This window comes from Chlorella variabilis, assembly GCF_000147415.1.
Source record: "Chlorella variabilis unplaced genomic scaffold CHLNCscaffold_15, whole genome shotgun sequence".
Taxonomy (NCBI): Eukaryota; Viridiplantae; Chlorophyta; class Trebouxiophyceae; order Chlorellales; family Chlorellaceae; genus Chlorella; species Chlorella variabilis.
In genome coordinates this window covers 1,091,592-1,112,556 of record NW_005435073.1, presented here as the reverse complement: position 1 = coordinate 1,112,556, position 20,965 = coordinate 1,091,592, and the positions used below count along the sequence as shown (strand labels likewise).

Below are 20,965 nucleotides of genomic sequence, written 5' to 3'. Positions count from 1 at the left end.
GCATGGCACGCCTGGATGTGGTGCTGCGTGTTGCTGAGCTGCTGCCCCGTTGCCCCTGCCCCTGCCCCCTGCCTGCCATGTGCGCAGATCAAGGGCACGGTGCTGCTGATGCCCAGCGGCAGCGACCGCATCACCTCGGCGCCGCTGCAGCCGCTGCAGAGCAGCAAGGGGGTGGAGGATGAGGAGATCAAGGCGCTGCTGGCCACCAGGTGGGTGGGGGTGGCGTGTCTGTGTGGTGGCCTGTGAGTCGTGGCCTGTGTGTGTGGTGGTGGGGGGGGGGGTAGTGCGGTGTGTGCGTAGTGGCCTGTGTGGGTTTGTGGTGGCGTGTGTGTGGGTGTGTGATGGCGATCACGGTGGTGTGTGGAAGCGGTGTGAGTGAGTGGGACAGGAGTTGGTGAGGCATCGGACGCTTCTGGAGCTGGGCCGACTGGCTGTTGCATCCCCTGCCCCTGCCTCTGCCCTGCCTGCAGCCTGAAGAACAAGAAGAAGAAGAAGAAGGCCGGCAAGGAGGGCGCCGCTGCAGAGGCGTGACGCGTCGGCTGGGCATCCCACCACACACGCCAGCCCCCCAAACAGACCCATGGCCAGCGACGGCGCACCGCATGCCGGGCCCGCCCCCTCAGCATCGTAGCTCTGTAGCAGCACCAGCAGCACCGACCCCTCATGCCGCGCCTCACGTGGCTGGCGGGCTGCAGGGGCGCCGCCCCGCCAGTTTTCTTCATGCCTCGTGTGTCATAACGCCTGGACCGCTCTGTTGTAAGGGCCCCACGCGGCTGAGGGCGGTGCCAGCTTGTGCATGCCAGCTGGCACCAGCATTGGTTTACAAGGCACAGATGTGACACATCAAACATGTGCTGAGCAGGGCTATCGCCGGACCGCCGTCACCGGCAGCACGACTCTTCTACCGCCGCCTCCGCTGCGCCTGCGCTCCCGCTGCTGCTGCTGGCGGCACCGTCCCCGGCCTGCGCCTGGCTGCTACTGGCTTGCGGCTGGCCGTCGTCCGCCTGCTCCTCTGCCTGCTGCTGCTCGTCGCCCGCTTCTGCCTGCCCGTCGCCCGCCGCTTCCTGCCCGTCGCCTGCTTGCTGCGCCTGCTGTTCTGTGCCTGCCGGTTCCGGTGCTGGTGATTCCCCTGGCAGCCGCCGCCGAACTGCCTCCCACTGAGACCTCAGCTGCTTCCGGGCAGCCGCCGCCTGCCGCTCCCGTGCAGTCCGCTCGCCCGCCCCGCCAGCCACGGCCGCGGCAGACCGCTGCCAGTGCTGCGCCAGCTTGTGAAGCTGCACGGCCGGCAGCGCCGAGCCCCTCCTGCTCCCCGGCGCGCCGCCGCTGGTTCCTGTGGCGGCAGCCACCGAGCTGCGTTTGGCCTGCTGCACCACGGCTGCAAACGCGTCGCCAGCGTGCTGCCCCTGCTGGGCGCGCCGCGCGGCGGCGGCAGCAGCCGCAGCGGCGGCCGCGGCACGCGCAGCCTCCGCCGCCGCCGCCCACGCCTTCTGCGGCCCAAGCTGCTCCTCCGCCGCCGCCGACACCTGCTCGCAGTGCTCCTTGGCCCACACGGCTGCCTGCATGGTGCCCAGCCGCAGTGGCAGGCAGCATTGGCAGGCACGCGGCAGCACCACGCTCCACGCTCCAGGCACAATTGGCAGGCGTGCGGCAGCACCACGCTCCACGCTCCAGGCACACGGCAGCGCTATGCCATTCCGCCGGCGCCTCTTCAAACCCGCCAGCCAGCCAGCCCAGCCCCGCACCACACAGCACCACAGCGCCTCGCCCACCTTGGACTGCGCCGCCAGCTCCTGCATCAGCCCCACAACCATCGACTTGCGCACAGCGCCTCGCAGCGACTTGCGCTGACGCTCGGGCCCCGCATCTGCAACACGTGCCCGGCAGCAGCATCTCTCAACAGGCCTAGCCGACAGCGGGGGGGCAGGGCAGGTGCAGGTGCAGCGCCACCGATGCGGGCGGCGGTCCCGCTGCATAGACATGCCCGCGGCAAGCAGGCAGGTGGCTGCCGGCCCCACCTTGGGATTCGGCAAGCTGCACGGCGGCCGCCTCGCTCTCCCGCCCCCCCGCCTGCACCCTGGTGAGGCCCAGGTGCGAGAAGAAGCAGCCCTGCTTGCGCTGCTGCTGGCGGTAGTACCTGCAGGGCACCAACTAATTGTCGAGTTAGGTTTGGGATTGCAACTGATCATGCTTTGAAAGTCATGACGGCGTGGCTGAAGAAAGGCTTTATCAAAAGATCTTTGCTTCGGAGAGCTGGTTAGGCACAGGAGCCAGGCAAGGCGGGAGGGCAGCCAGCTGGCTGTTGGTGGCGTGCACGCGTGGCCCCGCTTCGCCCACACCGGCGCCCACCCCCGCCCACTGCCGCTGCACCGCTCACTCCGCCATCTCCTGCGCTGCCACCAGCCGGCAGGCGGCGCGGGTGGGCGGCGCGGTGTAGCCCCTCACAGGCAGGTCTGGCGGCGCGCGCGTCACAGCCCACGCCGCCAACAGGGGGTCAGGTGGGAGCATGGAGCCGTGGGCTGCGTCGCCCCCCGCCGTCGCCTCTGCCGACCAGTGCTCAAGCGGCGGCGAGTGGTGGGAGGAGGTGCAGGAGGGCAGCTGGCCCGCAGAGGGCTGCCCAGCTGCAGCCGCGGCGGCTGCGGCGCCGCCTGGGCTGCCGGGGTGCAGTAGCCCGGCCACGTACCGCCGTACTTCGGTGTCTGCAAATGCCGACAGCTGGAACCCCGCGCAGGCGCGGTCGACTGGTGGCAGCGGCTGGCGTTGCTGTGGCTGCTGTGGCAAGGCGTCGGCAGCACCCCCGTCGCCACTGAACATCCCCTCCTCGCAGCCCTCTTCTGCCACCGCCACCAGCGCCGGCCCCGTCCCGCTGCCGCGGTTGCCGGCGGCAGCAGCGCCGGCGCCTGGCGCCAGGGGCGGCGATGCGTGGCCCACGCTGTTGCTGTTGCTGCTGCTGCTGCTGCTGCTGCTGCCGCGCTTGCCGCTGCCGTGCTCGCCGCACCCCCGCTCCCACTGCTGCTGCTCCCACTGCGCCTGCTGCTGCCGCATGGCCTGCCAGGCTGCCGACGCGGCCACGGCCTTCCCAATCAGCCCTCCCTCCAGCAGCTGCTGCACATGACGATCATCCGAAGAGTCCAGCCTCCCCCAGCTGCGAGCCCTGGGCTGGCCTAGCGCCCCGTCGTGCCCGCTTCTGCTGCCGCTCGGGGTGCGGGCCAAGGTTGCGGGGAGCGCAGGGGGGGACGAGGAGGCGGCACCACCGGCCAGCGCATGCGGCGCCGGCTCGGGCGACTGGGCGCCGGCCGGGCGAGAGATGCGGCGCAGCAGCGCCTGCGAGGAGTGGAGCAGCGAGGAGGGGCTGGGGGAGCGACGCCATTGCTCCTGCTGCTCTGCAGCATCGGCTCGAGGGGCGCCCTGTGCTGCCGGCTGGGGAGTCGGTTCGACACCACTGGACGGCCATGCCGCAGCGGCGGAGGTGGGAGCGCTGGCCCTGGACAGCCTGCCGCTCTGCGCCGCACGCTGCCTCTGCAGCTCCAGCCACCACGCCCTGCCTTCGGCGGCCGGCTGGGTGCGTTGGCCAGGCTGACCCCCACCAGGCATACTGCCTAGCGCGCCGCCGCTGGCGGGCCGAGGTGGTTGAAGCGCTGCAACTGTCGGGCTGCTGCCGGCCTATTCGCAGGATGTAGGCCTCTCCAGGCCGTGCCCGAAACGGGCTGCAGTGCGAGGGGCGGGCTGTTCGTCTGGAGCCCGCCTTTTGGCCAGGCTTTTTGTCACGCGGCAATGGCAGGCGGCCAGTTTCCGCCCAAATGCGTTCTTGCGGATCCAATTGGCCATTTGGGCGTCCCGTGCGAGCAGCTATCAGACTCGCGGCGGTACGATATGTACGGCACCCTGAAAGTTTGGCGCTGGCGGCTGCATTCTCTTTGCAACCCGCTATCAAAAGGACCCCAAGCCATGCCTGGCCTGAACGACCTGTCGGATCATGTTCTGCTCTGCGTGCTTCAGAGCTTGAGCCTGGAAGACAGGCACGCTACCCAAAGAGCTGCAACTTCATGTGCAGTACAGCGCTGCGCAAGCGGCCTGCCCACTGAGCCCGCCTGCCGCCCCCCGCTTGTTGCCGCAGGCATAGGGCGGCGCCCGGAGTGTGCCGCCGCTGGCGGGCACTGTGCAACGCACCCCAGCTGCTCCCAACTGAGATGGAACTGAGGACCTACCTGCCTGACGACATGCCCCGCCTGCGCTCGTTTTGCGAGTGGCTGCCCCTGCATGCGAGCAGCCTGCGGCGGCTCAAGCTGGAGTTGGGTGTGGCTCTGCACATCCTCGCCGACGGCGAGGAGGAGCCAGTCATGGAGGATGATGATGAACGGAATGGGGACAGCGGCAGGGAGGCGCTGGCCCTACTCACCGCCATCCCTTGCGCCGCGGCGGGCAGCCTGACCCACCTGGACCTCGGCTATGCCTATGTCCTCTCCGGCTTCCGCATCAGCAGCTGGGTGCTGGCGCTGCGCCGCCTGCACACCCTGCGCGCGGAGTTCCAGGCAGGCCCGCTGGAAGTGGTGGTGCCGCTGCAGGCGCTGACCGCGCTGCAGCGACTTGAGCTGAAAGGCAAACCGCTGCTGCTGCGCCCATGCGCACTCCTGCCCACCTCACTGACCAAACTCAAGCTAGAGAGTGGTGCCGACTTCGCAATGGATCATCGCCTTCCGCCTCAGGTGCGCTTCTGAGGGAGGGCTAGGCTGGAAGCTGATGCATGGGCCTGGCGGATGCCTGGGCAATAAGCGAACAAAGCTGCTGCAGCTGGAGGACTAAACACAACAACATGCGCTGCCTGCCTACCCGCGTACCGCCTGCATGCCCCATCCACTCTGCCCATGCAGTTGTCGGAGCTGCGCGAGCTGCGCCTGAAGCATGTGCAGGAGCCGAGCGAGGGCTACACGCGGCTGTCCACCCTCTCCGCCCTCTCGCGCCTGCACCTGCACAACTGCCACCTGCCGTCCCGCGATGCGGTGGCCGAGCTGCGCAGCTTGAGGGCGTTCCACGTGCTGGTCGTAACCATGCCCGGCCAACTGCCCCTCAATCAGCTGGAGCTTGTACTGCCCGAGCTGAGCCAACTGACAGAGCTGAACGTTGAGCTGTATACCAACGAAGGGCAGCTGCACCCCCTGCCCCAAGAGCTCAGCGGGCTGGACAGGCTGCAGCGCTTGTGTTTTCAAGTCGGCAAGCTAAACGCAGATGCGCATGTGCCGGCAGGCTGGCCCTGGCTGGCGTGCGTGCGACGGCTGGCGCTGGATGCTCCCGTCGCAGCCGCCAGCACCGCGGCGCTGGCTGCAGCCACGCGGCTGGAGCGGCTGGCTCTGCATGGCTTCACATCAGTCGAGCCCAGCCACCTCGGCCTGGTGGGCCTGGCGGCAGAGCACCCGTCCCTGCTGCGCCTCAGCGTGGACGAGCGGCTTGCCAACTTCCGAGACGCCATCCGGGATGCCAAGCGGCGCAAGCCCGCCCTGCGAGTTGAAACCGTGTACGAACTGATGGGTGCTGTGTTTGGTGGCTGATTCTGCATGTGACAAGCGCTGTGTGCCGGTCATCCTGCTGTCCCTGCCACTACACCTGATTCTTTGAGCGGCGGGAGCATGGTTCCGTTTTTCCATATCTTGAGCTGTTGAAGCATCGTCTATCGCAAGAAATGGTATAGCATAAGCTTGAAATTTACAACCAGAGCGGTCCCCAGGGCAGAGTAACGGGAAAGCACTCGGGAATAAAAATGAAAAAACTGTGGTTTCGAGGCCAGCCAGGCAGAAAGAGGATGCATTACAGCTGTAGCGCGCGACAGAGTTATTGTGTGTTCACAGCAAAAGGCGCAGGCTAGCAGAACATACATGAGGGTTAACAGAAGGCGTTCACTAGAAGGTCTTGATGACGTTTCCAGGCGAGGGTTCATGTTGGGGGCTCTTGAAAGTTTGCAATGCAGGTTGCGCACTGGCAGCCAGCCGGCTCAGCGGAAGGCCTGGCGGTGCCAGGCGTACAGCGGTGGCGCCAGCAGCAGCGCCACGATGCACAGCCCGCGCGCGGCGCCAAACGCGCGCAGCGCCCGCGAGGCCGCCACGTGCTGCCAGTCTGCTGGGTGGTGGGGGCGCCGGCGCCGCCGCCGGGCCGCGCGCTGCAGGCCGCGCTGCAGCAGCTGGGGCGGCAGCGCCGCCGCCAGCACCATCTTCACCTCCTCCGCCTCCGCCTCCGCCTCGCCGCCCAGGCTGGCGCTGCGGCTGCTGCCCAGGCTGCTGGCGTAGTGGGTGCTCAGGGAGGAGGGCTCGGACAGGCCAAAGCCCCAGGCCTCGGCCTTGAGGCGCCGCTGCGCGCGCTCCGCCTGCCGCGCCGCGTGCTCCCTGCGCCGCAGCTCCGCGCGCCAGGCACGGTACCGCAGGGCGTGGCCCCGTGCCACGATGACCGTGGGCAGCACGAGGACCAGCCAGATGTGCATGGTGGTCATCACTGCACCATGCGCGCGGGGGTGGCGGGGCGGGAGCGCGCGGGACGGTGAAGGGGAGGAGCCAGGCGCTCACAGCAGCGGCAGCAGCGGCGGCGGCGGCGGCGCCTCCCTGCTTGGCTCACCGCAGTGGCAGTGGCGGTGCGGGTGGTCGCGGCGGACCCCCGCGGCCAGCAGCAGCGGCTCCAGCGGCGCGGTGGCGGGCTCCAGCAGTCGGTACAGCACATGGATCCAGGGCCGGGTGGCGGGGTGCGTCAGCAGGCCGCTGCTGCAGATTGCGGCGGTACCGGAGCTGGCAAGCAGCGTGCCAGCCAGGTGCAGCGCCACCGCCAGCACCGGCGGAGGCTGGAAGGAGAGCGAGCCCTGCAGGGAGCGCCCGGGGGGCGGCAGGGAGGGAGGGGGAAGGGGGGGGGTGCTTAAGGGCGCGGTAGCGAGTCAGAGGGAGCGGGTGCGAGGAAAAGCAGCTACTTTGGGTTGGTGGTGGGCGGCTGCTCGCTGGTGCCAGGCTGTAAAGGCCCCAAGGGCCTGCCATGCTCCGCCCCAACTCAGAGCGAGCCCGCCCTGCCTGCCCACCCACCCACGCACCAGCAGCGAAGCTTTGAGGCTGGCACACAGCAGCGCCATGAGGAAGAACAGGGCCGCCGCGTGGCCGCCCAGGCCGACCACGCCCTCCACCAGCTCTGGCAGGCTGAGCCAGCGGCTGAGGTCGAAGGCTGCCTGGCTGAGCTGCATCGCCAGGTAGAAGAGGGCTGCTATGGGCGTGCGGCGGCGGCGGTAGCTGGCGGGCGCCAGGCACAGCCACAGCAGGGCGACCAGGGCGTACGTGCCCACGCCTGCAATGTAGGCCAGCTCGCGGGGGAGCATGGCGTGCCGCAGCTTCCAGGCGCACGCGGGCTGTACCACTGCCAGCGCAAGGAACCGAACGGCGTCGTCGGCTGGAGCGGGGCGCGCCGCCCAGCGCGACGCCACAAAGCTGCCAGCCCTGCTGCCCCTGCCGCTGCCCCTGCCGCTGCTGCCGTCGCTGTCGGCGTCGCTCCCCGTGGCGGCGGCGAATTCGGCGTATCCGCTGCTGTGGCTGACTTCTGCGTCGCCGCCGTCTGCGGCGGCCGCCGCCGCTGATGCCAAGCCCGCCGCTCGGTCACAAGGCTTGGCCGTTGCTGCGGCCGCCGCGTGTTTGGCTGCTGCCATGTCAGTGGGAGCCTCCGCAAGGGCGTCCCCGCTGTGGTGGGCCCCGTGCGGCTTGTTGGCACCCATGGCCCCCAAGTCCAGCCACGAAGCCCGCCCCCCGTGTTTTCGTCAAAGTCGCTGGAGTAGGGCGGCGAGCGAAGCAAACAAGAGGAAGAAGCACGGCCGCTATCTACCGAGTACGGCACTTTATGGCCAATGACGGGCGCCCTTACCGGCTTAGCACACTTGTTTGACGGAAGCAATGGTCGTTCCTAGTGGCACACGAGGGGGCCGCCAGTCGTCTGGGTGCCCAGAGGTTGCCCGCACACACGTGGGTGGATACAAACATCGAAAACACGTACAAACACCTGGGTGGATACCTGCTGCTTTTTTCCTGTCCACTTGATGCTGTTGGGTTCATCCGATGGGTGGGTTGAAGGGTGGGGGGCGCTTTGGCTTGCCAGAAAGTGGCTGTGGCACAGCGCGGCACGGCACGACCTGCCCAAACCCGCTCTCCCGCCCCTGCTGCCTCTCCGAGCTGATTTCTGATAGGCCCAACACCCATCACCCGCTATACAGCCCATCGCCCGCCATCCAGCCCATCAGCCGCCCATCACCAGCCCATCGCACCGTGCAATCCACAGCCCTTCTCCAGCCCACTGGCAGCCGTGCGCCATGAGGCTCAATGACATGCCCGACAACGTGCTTGCCACTGTGTTTCGCTCCATGCACCTCATGGATAGGTGATCAAGACGGTGCCGGCTTGCAAGCTTTGCCGTTCAAGCCCTGCTTTATTGTGGCCCTGGTATATTGCAACTTGCTGCTGATCGCTGGGCCCCGCCTCCCCTGCGGCACGCAGGCAGAGGGCGGTGCCGGCGGTGTGCCGGCGGTGGCGGGCCCTGTGCCACGCCCCCCAGCTACTCCCCACCGGCCTGCAGGCGCACTTTGGGGTGTCCAGAGAGCTCCAGCGCCTGCGCCCTTCACCGAGTGGCTCCTGCGCTACGCGTCGGGCAGCGTGCAGCGCCTCAAGCTGCACCTGGGCCCTTTCTTCCGCAACGAGGCAGACGCCGTGGGCGATGGCCTGGTGGAGGAGGAGCCGGATGGGCTGATGGATGCAGACGGAGCAGAGATTCTGCAAAGCGTGCTGGTCGCGGTGGCTGCCTGCGCCGCGGCGGGCAGCCTGACCCACCTGGAGCTGGAGCTTGATGACGTGATGCCCAGCTTCCGGCTGGCCAGCTGGGCCGCAGCCCTGCACCGCCTGCGCTCCCTGCGCCTGCTGGTGATCACCGCGCCGCTGGCCGTGGTGGCGCCGCTCCATTCCATGACCGCCCTGCAAGACCTGGCCCTGCGTGGGGCCCCGCTGCAGCTGCAGCCGGTGGCCAAGCTGCCTGCCTGCCTCACAAAGCTGGAGCTGGCGGGTGGCAATAGGGAGGAGTGGGAGGATATTCAGCGGCTGCCGTAACAGGTGCGCGCCGCTGTGCCGCGAGGGACGGCGGGGGTGTATCGGGGCAGGCATCTGGGGAACCATTGCATGGCACATGGACGTGCCCCCAGCAGCCCAGCGGGCGCATCCCTCAGCCCCTCACCCTCGCCTGCATGCCCCATCCACTCTGCCCATGCAGTTGTCGGAGCTGCGCCAGTTGCGCGAGCTGCGCCTGAAGCATGTGCAGGAGCCGAGCGAGGGCTACACGCGGCTGTCCACCCTCTCCGCCCTCTCGCGCCTGCACCTGCACGACTGCCAGCTGCCGTGTCGCGATGCACTGGCCGAGCTGCACAGCTTGAGGGTGCTCAGCCTGAGTCCCAGCGATGTTGGACAAGGCCAGGGAGGCTGTGGAGGAGTTGGATGAGGCATTGGCTGGGGTGGGGCAGCTGACGGAGCTCAGTCTGGAGCTGAGTGCGATGGACCAGCTGCCCTGCCTGCCCCAGCAGCTCAGCGGGCTCCACCACCTGCGCCGCTTCAGCTGGAGGAGCGCCGTGCCAGCGGCAACGGAGCTGCCAACGGGCTGGCCCTGGCTGCCGCGCCTGCGCCGGCTGGTGCTGCCCGTGGCGCTGGCGGCTGCCACCCAGCTGGAGCACCTGGGCGTGTGCCGGCTCAAGCCGGACGGGGCGCAGCACGTGGCAGCGCTGCTGGAGGTGGCGGCCGCCCACCCGGCCCTGCTGCGCGTCACCGTCGAGGCCGAGGAGCTTGCGGCCTTCCAAGGCGCCATCCGCCAGGCGCGGCAGCGCAAGCTTGCCCTGCGCGTCGACGCCGCGCCCTCTGCGTGGGTGGTGGAGTGCACGGTGATGCAGGACAGCTATGTGTGGAGGCCTTGGCCGGGGTGTGGCGCCCACGCCGAGGGCGAGCCCGGGTTCCAGTTCGGCAGCTGACGCCGCCTCCCCGCCCCACGCCTGGCCCGCGTGGCTGGGCACTTGGCACTGCGCTCAAGTTTTGGCCACAGGTTTCTTTCTTTTTGGCGCCTGCACTTGAGTTGCTCCATGTATTCTCCATGCGTCTTTGCTCGGCTCCACACAGCAAACATTATTCCATGTAACCCTAGCGCCGTTATCATACACTAGCAGGCAGGACACACAACAGCTCCCATGCAACATGCCACGCTCGGGCACAGGTCCCGCCCCCGCTGCTTGCACGGATGCCAGCCGGCCGCAGCACCAGCAGGCGTCAGGCCACGCGGCAGCTGACCTCCCGCACATCCTCCTCCTCATCCTCATCCTCCTGCTCCCCGCCCTCCTGGGGCCCCTCGCCGCCGCTCCCCAACGGGCCGCCGCCGCCGCCCCGGCGCGTGGCGCGCTGCATGAGCGCCCGCAGCAGTTCGGGGTTGTCGGTGAGGGCCGCGATGATCCTGGGGTCCACCCCTCGCAGCGCCGTGGGGCCTGCACCAGGCGCGCAGCGCAGGCAGCCGGAGCGGCCAGGCACGGCAGGGTCAGCTCGACACATGACACAACAAGCAGCGCACCGGAGCGGCTGCCTGCTGCGCCGCGCGGCCGGCAGAGGGGCGCCGGCCCGTGCTTGCACTGCGCACATTCTGCCCCTGCCCCCGCCTGCCTGTACCGGCAGCAGCGGCGGCCAGCCGGCGCTGCCCCCTGCTCGCCAGCTGCCAGCCCGGATGCGGCAGCCCGCGCGCCTCACCCTCCTTGAGCCGCTCCTGGTTGCGGCGGATGACCTCTGCCATGTCGCCGCCGCTGGTGGACTCACCCTCTGGGGACCACAGCTGCGTCAGCGGGCGTGGGTTAAGAGGGCGGATGCATGGGTGTGGGAGTGTGGGGTGGACGGGTAGAGGAGGGAGAAGCCCTCGCAGGCAAGGCGTCAGAGCAACACACCCGGCCCTCGGCGGATCCAGGGCCGGGCCAGCCTCAAGCAGGCAGCAGCGGAGGCAAGCCGCGGCGGGCGCTGCAGCAGCAGCCAGCCGCCAGCGGCCACCGAAACACCGGCCGGAGTGGGGACAGGCCGCCATGCTTGCCTTGATGGTGCTCTCTATGCCGCTGGTGGCGAGTACTGGAAGGTGAGGGTGGGGCTGCACCGCGTTTGCCACATCCTCGTCAGCCATCATCACCCTGCGGCGGTACAGCAGGCGGTACAGGAGCAACGGCGCAATGAGGCGGTGCATGCAGTGGGACATGCAGGCGGCACGGGAAGCGGTACCGCTGCGGCCCACACGCAGCAGCTGGCAGAGGTGGTACTGCAGCGCGCCGCTGCTCGCCGCCTGCCCCACCTGCCGCCCGCACGGTGGCGCCCGCACGGTGGCGCCCACCGTGCGCCCCTGCACCCTCGCCCCCCACGCCCCCCCAGCCCACACAAACCCACCCACCTCACGCACTCCCCCGTGGCGGCAGCAAAGATGAAGACTCGGCCGTCGTCGCTGCCGGTCGCCACCAGGCTATCGTCGGCGCCCAGGAAGGCTGCCTCCTTGATGTCTGTCTGCAGGTTGCACTGCCCCACGTACCGCTGCGACAGCCGCGGCGACAGGTCGGGCGGAGCGGCAGGCGGGGGTGAAGGGGTGTGTGGGCAGGGGGGGACAAAAGGAGGGGCGGCGGGGCGGCGGGACGGGGCCGCAGGGGCAGCATGCCATGAGGCAAGCAAGCGGGGCAACGGCAGGGTGCAGGGAGGGCAGGGCGAGGAGTAGCGAGCGGAGCGGCGGCAGCAGGCGGCGACCGAGCGTGCGCGGCGTGCCGTACCTGCAGCATGCGGCGGCCGCCCTCAAAGGCGCTCCACAAGCTGGGCTGGTGCCCCGCCTGGTGCTTGGCGCCCCGCCCTCCCGCCTCCTGCCCCTGCTCCTGCTGCTGCTGCTGCTGGTCCTGCTGCTGCTGCGCGGCCAGGCCGTCCAGGCTGGGAGCGCCCCGCGCCGCCGCCGCCGCGTCCGCGCCGCGCCCGCCGGCGGCCGCCGCCTCCAGCGCCGCCGCATAGGCGGCGTCGATGCCGCTGGAGGCCGCCGCCCCGGCCGCCGCCGCCGCAAAGTCCTCGCCTTCCTCATCCTCGCTGCCACCCGATGCGTAAGGGTCGTCCCAAGAGTCGCCGCCTGCTGCCGCTGCCGACGCTGGCGCAGCTGGCGCTGCTGCCGCCGGCGCCGGCGCCACTACGAGTGCCAGAGCTGTCCCCGCCTCACCAGCCGGCGCCACAGAAGCATCCATGGCTGCCTCCCCGGCAGCAGCCGAGCCGCCGCCTGGGCTCCCAATGCCGGGTCGGGCAGCAGCCCCTTGCTGCGCCTGCCCAGACGGCGCTGTCCCTGCCGCTCCTGCTGCTGCCGTTGCTGCTCCTGCTGCTGCTGCGTCTGCTGCTGCTGCCGGCCCGTCAGGCCCCTCCCCCTGCCCTTGGGTGGCCGCCGCCGGCTCAGCCGCCGCCGACCGCTCCTGCCGCCGCCGATCAAACTGCATGCCGCGCCGGCGGCGCAGCTGCCGCCGCTGCTCCGCCTGCTGCCGCCGCAGCTCGGCCTGCTGCGCCTGGCGCCGCACGTCCAAGGCAATCTGCGGGCAGGGCGAGGGGAGAGAGGCATCCAGTGCTGGCAGATGGCCCCGCAAGCGCCGCAGCTCGCTCCGTCCCTGCTCCCTACAGCCCCAGCCGAGCTGCCCTGTGCCAAGCCACAGGCCAGATGAGCACAGCACAGGGCCAGGGCTTTGCCAGCCGCGCAGCGGCGCCAGCAGAGCAGAGCAGAGCAGAGCACAGCGCAGCGGCCCTGCCTGCTCCTCCAGACCCTCCACATCGCCCGCCTGCTCCGGGAACTGCTGCTTGAAGAGGCGCACGGCGGTGGTGGCAGACTGCAGGGGTACCAGGGGCCAGGCAGGGAAGTAGGAGGGAGGCGAGAGCGGAGGGGGTTCAGTGACGGAGGCGGGGCGGCCAACCAGCGCTGCCGACGCCGCCAACCGAATGGCGTGTTTTCCTGGCCTTCGCTGGCCGGCGCCCCTGCGCCCCCACCTGCAGCATGCCTGCTGCCCGCAGCGCCTGCAGGCGGCGGTAGTGGGCCTTGGCGAAAGCTGGGTCCAGGCAGACAGCTGCAGAGGGGTGGGGCAAGCGGGGAGGCAGGCAGGCAGGCAGCGGCGGAGTGGGGCACATACGTGGCAGGGGTGTGTGGGGGAGCAGGTAGGCAGGCAAGCCCGCTGGGGCGCGCAGGCAGGCAGGCAGGCAGGCAGCAGTAGGCCTTGCTGTCAAGCCCGAAGGAAGGAGCAGGCGGGCAGGCGGCAGGCGCGGCGAGCGCCCCCACCCGTCTCGGCGTCCTGCAGCGCGCATAGCGCGTCGCCCTCCCACCCACGCTGCAGCAGCGCCAGCGCCCTGCACCCGCGGCGGCACGCCCCGCCCCGTGAGTGCAAGCCCGAGGGAGCGAAGGGCTGCCGGCTGCCTCCCGGCTGGGTGCAAGCAGCACCGTCGGGAACGTGCGGCGGGCAGGCGAGCCAGGGCTGGTGGGCGGGCTGTGCCTGCCCGACTTCCCAGGCACCCCCCCCCCCCCCCGCCCACCTGTTGGTGTACAGCACCGGTGCCCAGGGGGCCAACCGGATGGCCTCGCTGTACTGCCGTACCGCCTCGTAGTGCTGCAAGGGTTGCGTACGGGTTGGGGAAGGAGATGGTGTGCGGTCGTGGTTTGGTTTGTGCAATGTATGGGTGAAACCATGCATTGCTTGATTCAAGCAAGCTGCCTGCACGTCTGCCCGGCTGGCAGCGCTGCCTGCTTGCTAGCTCCTTGCCTGCTTGCTGAACAGGTGCAGGTTGCCTTCAGCCTTGGCCCGCTCAGCAGCCGCGGGCAGCATGCCTGGCATGTCTGCCATGCCGCCGCCGCCGCTCCCCGAGGCATACCCGTTGCTGCCGCTGCCGGCGCCGTTCCTGACGCCACCGCCGCCGCCGCCGCCGGCCCTCCTGCTGGCCGCCAGCGCGGCGGCGGCAGACGGGTGGGCAAACAGGTTGAATGGCTGCTGCTGCTGCTGCTGCTCGCGCGTGGGGCTGCTGGCAGGCGACGCTGCGCCTGTCACATCGAAGCAGTAGGCATGATCCCCGTGGTAAGTGGCTACCAGCTGCAATTTCATAAATGGGTCGGCATCGAGTGTGTGTTTGTACAAGTGTTACTTATTTGTGGGGTGCAGGCGCGGTGCAGGTGGCTGCGGCAAGCGCGGCAGCAGCCGGGCCCCCGCGCCACAGGGCAGCACGCATGAGAGCGGGCGCACCTTGTCCCCTCGGTTGCCAAAGGCCAGGTGGGTGGCGTGCATGCGCGAGGGGCGGCCGCCGCCGGCCCCCGCCGCACACAGCGCCAGGTGGGGCGGCGCCAGGGCCAGCAGCGGCGCGCCGCCCGCCCCGCGGCCCTCTGGCGCACCTGAGCGGCGGCGGCGGCGGGGCAGGGGCGCGGCGGGTGAAACGACGACACGGCGAGCAGGTGCGGCTGGGTCGGGGCCTGGGGGCTGTGTGCTGCGTGACAAGGGGCCCTGCACTGCCCGCAGCCTTGCCCCACCACCCCCACAACCAAACACCTCCGCCGACCGCCCACCGCGTCGGGCACTACCGCCCCAGAAGCAAGGGGGACGGCGCCTCCCGCAAACCCACCCGCGGTCAGCATGCGGCGGTCGTACACGCGCAGCAGCGGGTCTGCCGCCGCCACCGCCAGCAGGTGCGGCCTGGCGGGGTTGAGGCCAAGGCTTTTGAGCTCCGAGAAGCGGCCCTTGGCCCTCACTGCCAGCAGCGCGTTGGGGGAGTCAAAGTCGCGCTGCTGGGAGGTGCTGCGAAGCGGGAGGACGCGGGCGGGCAGGGGGCAGGGGGCAGGGGGCAGGGGGCAGGGGGTGATGCTTGTGTTTGCACCGGGGTGTTGTCGACCGGCGGCGGTGGCGGCGGGATAGTAAGGCAACGCAGGGCAAGGCGGCGGCGGCGGGCAGGCCCGGGCACGGCGCCGCTCACGGGAGGCGCGTGTCGTACTGCCGCACAAAGCCGTCCTCGGCCGCCGACCAGAAGAGGTGGGGGTTGAGCGGCTCGACAGCCACATCCTGCGGGGGTGGTGGGTGGGTGAGGCGAGGGTGGTGGTGATGGTGGCGGGACGTAAAGATGGTGGGTGAACGGGTGGGATTGGAGTGGGGCGGGAAGGACTGGCAATGTAAGCAGGCGTGCAGAGCAAGGGGCCACGGCGCCATGGGACGTCAGGCAGGCGCGGCGCCAGGACGCCACGGGAGGCAGGCGTGCAGAGCAAGGGGCCACGGCGCCATGGGACGTCAGGCAGGCGCGGCGCCAGGACGCCACGGGAGGCAGCCGCGCCCGGCGCGGCAGCAGCAGGGCAGCCGCCGGCGTGCCTTGACCCTGCTGCGGTGGCAGGTGTAGACGACGGTGCGCACGCTGGCTGCGGTGGCAGCTGCATGGGCGGGGGCATGGAGGCGTTGCCGCAGGCGGCACCAGAAGTTTCAGGCGGAGAGAGCGAGTAGGGAGGGCCCAGGCCAGCGGGCACGGCACTCACTGCGCCTCCACCCAACAGCCCGGCACACAACATACCGCCGCCCCGGCACCCCACCTGTGTCGGGGTTCCGCCGCATGCCGCTAGCGCCGCGCAGCGGCCGCGGCTGGCTGTCTGGCGGCGTGTCCAGCTGGTGTAGCTGCAGGTCGGGGAGGCAGGGGAGGGGAAAGGAATGGGAGGGGCGCATACAGGTCTGCACGGTGGAAGCGGCGGCGGGAGTGCCCAGGCAGCCCGACCCTGGCCAGAGAGCTTCCCGTGTGCGCCGACACGTGTGCTGCCCTGCGCTGCTGGCCAGCACCTGCACAGTGTAGTCCATGGCGCCGGTGACCAGCCGGCTGTCGCCGGTCTGCGGCAGGAAGCGCACGCCGACTGCGGCGCAAGGGGAGGGGCGCGGTGGGGCCGCGTCAGGATGGGCATGTGCAGCAGAAGCCAGGCCAGGCCAGGCCAGGCCACGGCATGCCGGCAGCCCCAGCTGCCGCCGCACGCTGTGCCCGAGCTGCGCAGGCGGTCCAGCCCCGCCACCACTCACAGATGTTGGCCTGGTGCTCCGTCTCTACGCACACAGGCTGGCGCTGGGTGTCTGGGTAGCTCCACAGCATGACCTGCGGCAGAGTGGCGGCCCCAGCAAGACACCTCCGCTGGGAGGGCCTGCCCGTGCCCGCCCCAAACCTCCAGCGATGCCCCTGCACTTCTCTCTCTCTCTCTCTCTCTCTCACACACACACACACACACACACACACACACACACACACACCACACCACACCACCTCCCCCACACACCTTCCTGTCGTCGGATCCCGAAGCCAGCAGGCTGCCGCTCTCGTTCCAGGCCAGGCGGTTGACGCAGCCCTGGTGGCCTCGCAGCAGCGCCTCCACGCTCAGCCGCCGCGCCGCAGACTCGGTGAAGTGCATCGCGCGCTGGGCGGCCTGCACATGCGCGTGCGGCAAGGCCAGGAGTCGAGGCTGCACGGCTGCACCAGCAAAACATGGTGCGCCCATGGTGGCGGGCAGCGCCTGCTGGCATGCCGGTGGCGGCGGCTGGGCGCCAGGTCTGGGCTGGCTTCCGGGGCGCCAGGGGCTCCCATTCGACAGCCCTTGCAGCCAGCACGTATCTGGAGGCAGCCGCAGCGGCGGCAGCGCACCCTAGGGCTCGCCAGCCCAAGCTCCCGCCTCCTGGTGACCCCCGACAGGCTGGGGGCGCCTCCTCCATCCTCCATTTGGGTTGCTGACGACGCGTGGCACCCGCACAGGGCGCCAGTCTCGGGGTTCGGCTCCCTGGAGGGCGACACACACACGGTGCCTTGGAGCACTGCCCCCTGCACGCAGCTACTGGATTCACTGTATTGTGAGATGATGAAGCCAAAGGTGCCACCGGGAGGGGAGACGTACGGCTGCCAGCTCACCTCCAGTTCTGCAGCTGCTCGATCGCAGAGGCAGCAACGCGGGCAGCCGTTCATTTGATGAAGGTGTGGGGTCAACTGGCTGTCGCTGCTGCGGCTGCTGCTGCCATAGCGTCCTACTTCAGGATGGGACGAGATGGCCTCGACTCTCACCGCTTGCCCAACCTTCTTGAAGCGTCCCTCCCTCCTCATCACCGCGCGACGGGTTAGCTGCCGCTTCTGCCGCCTCTGGAGGGCCTGCCGCCGCCGCCGCCGCGGTTGCACACCGGGTTACGTACCCACCCACGCCGCTGAGGGCCTTGCTGTGGTGCGCCAACCCCTTCTGCTGCAGTCACCTGGCGCCATGGACGCTTCGATAATCCTTGGCCAACTTGGGAGGCGCGTCGCCAGCACCCTTCCTACTCCTGTTTAGCCCACACGTGGCAGCACGCAGCGTTGCCTTTTGACGCAGCCCTGCCCCCTCCACTTCCTCCGCTCCCAACCCCCTGCAGGAGCGCAGCTTTGGCGATGTGCTGCGCTGGAACCGGGAGCGCCGCAAGTGAGCAAGCACCTCCGCTGCAGCGCTTCCAGCCTGCCGCGCGGCATGCCGTCTTGCTCCTGCCTTGTGGACCGCTGCGCCCCTGCCGCGCGGCATGCCGTCTTGCTCCTGCCTTGTGGACCGCTGCGCCCCTGCCATATGCTGCCGTTTGTTGCCACGGGCCCTCACCTCTCTGTCGCTGCTTGCTGCTTCGGTGCCTGCCTGCCTGCCTGCCCGTTACCAGGGCAGGATACCCCTCTGATGGATACCTGGAGGGAAACATGTCGCCCACGCCGGCCGACTGGGCCGCCGCCTTCCCCACACACCCCGTTGACTGGGCCGCGCTCAACAGCCCGCCAGGTGTGGGCGGGGCCGCTGCGCTGGCTGGCTGCTCTGCCGGGCCACCTGCGGACCCACCCCGGCAGCAGCGTGCAACCCGGCCGCTGTGCCAAACAAGGGACGGCGCTCACTCCCTTCAGCCACGCTTTGCCAGGGTTTGCCCGCCCACGCGCCAGCCCCCACACGCCTCCTGCCCGCAGGCGACGCGGTGCAGGCGACGTGGGTGGGGCACAGCACGCTGCTGGTGCAGCTGGAGGGCCTCGCCTTCCTCACCGACCCCGTGTTCAGCCAGCGGTGCAGCCCGGTGCAGTTTGTGGGGCCGCGGCGCGTGGTGCCGCCCGCCTTCCCGCTCGACCACCCGGATCTCCCCAAGATCGACGCCGTGCTGCTCTCACACAACCACTACGGTGCGGGCCGGGGCTGCAGCCTGCAGCCTCCGCCGGATCTCCCTGCTGCTGATTGCGTGGGGTGTGGGGTTTCCGCTGCTGCCGGCTGCTGCTGGGCGGGTGCCTGCCAGCCGGCAGATCCTCTGGTGTAGGGGAAGGCGGCCGCTTGCTCAGCAGAAGCCCTTCTCTGCTCCCCCGTGCACGCTGCTGACCCTCTCTCTGCCTGCCTGCTGCCGTGTGTGCCCTCCCTGCCGCAGACCACCTGGACAAGGGCAGCGTGAAGCAGCTGAACAGCCGGTTTGGCGGCCGCCTGCGCTGGTGAGGCGTGGCGGCGCACTGCTCCTGCTGCCGCTGTCCCCACTCCTCGCATCCCTCTCCTCGCATCGCTCCTCTTCTCTGCCGTCTCCAAGGGACTCTCCTGCCGAAGCAAGCCGCTGGGTTTGCTCCACGGCCGTGCTGCAGGTATGTGCCGCTCGGCCTGAAGAGCTGGTTCACGGAGCGGGGTGTGAGCAATGTGGTTGAGCTGGACTGGTGGCAGGAGGCGGCGCACCCCAACAGCAGCGTCAGGTGGGGAGGCAGCGCACTGGTCAGCACTGCACGTGCGTGCACGGGTGCCCCGCCAGACTGGTTCCACTGCGCTGCCGAGCTGGTGCTGCCGCCACTGGCGGCCCGCAAAAAACAACAAAAGCTGGGAGAGCCCAGAGGAGCGGGCGTGGCATCGCCGCGCTGGGTGTGGGCTGACCTTGACGGCTGGCTCTCCACCTCTGAGGATCCCTGCCCTGCCCCCTGCCCTCTGCCCCCGGCCTTGTCCCCTGCCTTGTCCCCTGCCCTGCCCCCCGGCCTGCAGGGTGGTGCTGACCCCTGCCCAGCACTGGAGCATGAGGAGCCCCTGGAGCCGCAAGGCCTCGCTGTGGGGCGGCTGGGCGGTGCTGGGGGAGCGGCGGTGAGCGCGCGCCGCCGTACACTCTTGCAGTGCACTGCACGCAGTGCTGGCGCCAGGCGCTGCCACGCTGGCTGCTGCTCTCCCCTCCTCCACCCACGCTGCCCCCTCACCTTCCCGCCGGCCCACCCGTCTGCACCTGCCTCCCCGCCTCCCTCCACCTGCCTCTGTCCTTGCCCCCGCCTTCCTGCTGCCCGCCTCCCAGGCGCTTTTGGTTTGCCGGCGACTCGGGCTACGCCCCCGTCTTTTCCGAGATTGGCCAGCGGCTGGGTCCCTTTGACCTCTCCGCCATCCCCACCGGCGCCTACGAGCCGCGCTGGTTTATGAAGCCGCAGCACATCGACCCCGCCGAGGCGGTGCAGGTGCACCGCGACGTGCGCAGCATGCGCAGCGTGGCCTGCCACCACGCCACCTTCTGGTGAGCACGCCGGCCGGCTGGCCGCTAGCCTCCGCCTCCCGCGGACCCCTTGCTCTTGCCTCTTGCACACAGCTCCCGTCCCCTGCTCTCCCTGCTGCATCCCCATCCCTGCACCCTTGGTGCAATGCCTGCTGTGCACACATCCCTTCCTTCCCTCACTGCCGGCGAACCTGGCCTGCTGCTGTGCAGCCTGACAGACGAGCCCATGGACGAGCCCTCCAAGCGGCTGCCCAGGGAGCTGGCCAAGGCGCAGCTGCCGGCAGACGCCTTTGTGAGCCTGCGCCACGGCGCCACGCTGGCCACCGCGGGAGGCCGCACGCTCAACCAGCCGGCGCTGCTGCCGGTGGGCCCGTAGGTGGGCCCCCATCGGCCTCGGACAGCCCGTCAGGCGGCGGCGCGCCGCGATCTGTCAACTGCTATCAGACTGCCCTTTCAGTGACTTGTGTGTACATTGCATTCAGGCGTTCAGAATGAAAACAGCCTTACGTGGGTTTCATTGTCAGGGGAGGCAAGCGTAATCGCGAGGAAGGGTGCAGTAACTCTCATGGAAAGCTGGCGGGAAGCCCGTACATTGCTTATTGGGGGAATCAAAAGGGCTGGGTGAAAATCAAGAGTGGCAGGTACCTTGCGGCACCCTGGATGGCAGCTGCGCTGGGACATGCGGAGCTGGCTGGCTGCTTGGGCGGCACGCTTTGGTCAGCGCCGCCACGCTCTTTGTTGTGCAAACCTCTGGCGCCCTGCTGGGCTGGGACCGCGCTTGTTGTGAGGGTGCCCAGCGCTTACGCCTCTGGAGTGATGGCATAGTCGATTGCCACAGTGGCAGCAACCTGCGAGGGCGGCAGTGGGCAGCAGCAAGCAGTCAGCCGGATGTGTGCCTGGCCAGAAGCAGCGCAGGCTGGAGCGCAGGCCGGTGGCAGCGCGAGCATGCGGCCGCCAAGTGCAAAGCGGTGCTGCCGGAAGGCCCAGGGGGAGGGAGGGGCTCACGTCGGTGGTGCCAGTCTGGATGGGGGTCGACGCAGCAGCATCCATGGCGGCGCCGGCGGCTTCTGGCAGCAGTGGGGGGGGAGGCGGGGGCAGGCGCGCATCAGTGCAGCGCTGGGCAGGCAATCGGACCGGCATCGCCCGGCCGCCCATGCAGGCAGCCGCATCCCGGCAGCACAAGCGGTGCGCAGAGGTGGTGGGCTTGCGGGCTGCCCGGCGCCTCCCCACCTGGCTGGGCGATGGGGATGGGGCTGGGAGGCGCCACATTGGAGTCCACGATCGACACCACAGCACCCAGCTGCACCTTGGCGGCCTGCAGGGGCACAGCACAGCACAGCACAGCACAGCGTGGGAAGGAAGCAAGCTGCCGCCGGTGCGAGCAGCCCCAGTGCGGCAGCCGGAGCTGCACGCGCCGGCCGTGCCGCGGGCCCAGGG

The 20,965-nt window shown here is 69.8% G+C and overlaps 3 protein-coding genes across 3 annotated transcripts in view; 1 reads left to right on the top strand and 2 right to left on the bottom strand.

The window, feature by feature from the left end:
- Nucleotides 1–10,298: 10,298 nt before the first annotated feature.
- CHLNCDRAFT_136223 (hypothetical protein) lies at nt 10,299–16,766 on the bottom strand (the record flags this gene model as incomplete). Its single annotated transcript, XM_005845995.1, has 19 exons — nt 10,299–10,510; nt 10,767–10,848; nt 11,158–11,191; nt 11,446–11,582; nt 11,813–12,598; nt 12,833–12,889; nt 13,047–13,123; nt 13,333–13,400; nt 13,584–13,657; nt 13,952–14,134; nt 14,285–14,430; nt 14,658–14,830; nt 15,006–15,091; nt 15,398–15,450; nt 15,607–15,688; nt 15,848–15,918; nt 16,079–16,151; nt 16,330–16,476; nt 16,692–16,766. The coding sequence occupies 19 exons, from the start codon at nt 16,764–16,766 to the stop codon at nt 10,299–10,301; spliced, it is 2,616 nt and encodes an 871-aa protein (XP_005846057.1).
- A 522-nt stretch (nt 16,767–17,288) lies between these two features.
- CHLNCDRAFT_25371 (hypothetical protein) lies at nt 17,289–19,904 on the top strand (the record flags this gene model as incomplete). The annotated part of the gene is made up of 7 exons (XM_005846136.1): nt 17,289–17,355; nt 17,895–18,212; nt 18,449–18,509; nt 18,654–18,758; nt 19,039–19,134; nt 19,337–19,549; nt 19,739–19,904. Coding segments are annotated over 7 exons (1,026 nt in total), but the record flags the coding sequence as incomplete, so codon positions are not given.
- A 62-nt stretch (nt 19,905–19,966) lies between these two features.
- The window catches only part of CHLNCDRAFT_58410 (hypothetical protein), a 1,663-nt gene continuing 664 nt past the window's right edge, over nt 19,967–20,965 (bottom strand). The window contains exons 2-4 of the mRNA XM_005845994.1: nt 20,759–20,843; nt 20,534–20,592; nt 19,967–20,376 (exon numbers count right to left, since the gene is read on the bottom strand). Coding sequence (XP_005846056.1) covers nt 20,246–20,376; nt 20,534–20,592; nt 20,759–20,843 — 275 coding nt within the window. The 3' untranslated portion in view covers nt 19,967–20,245. The remainder of the gene's footprint in view (nt 20,377–20,533; nt 20,593–20,758; nt 20,844–20,965) is intronic.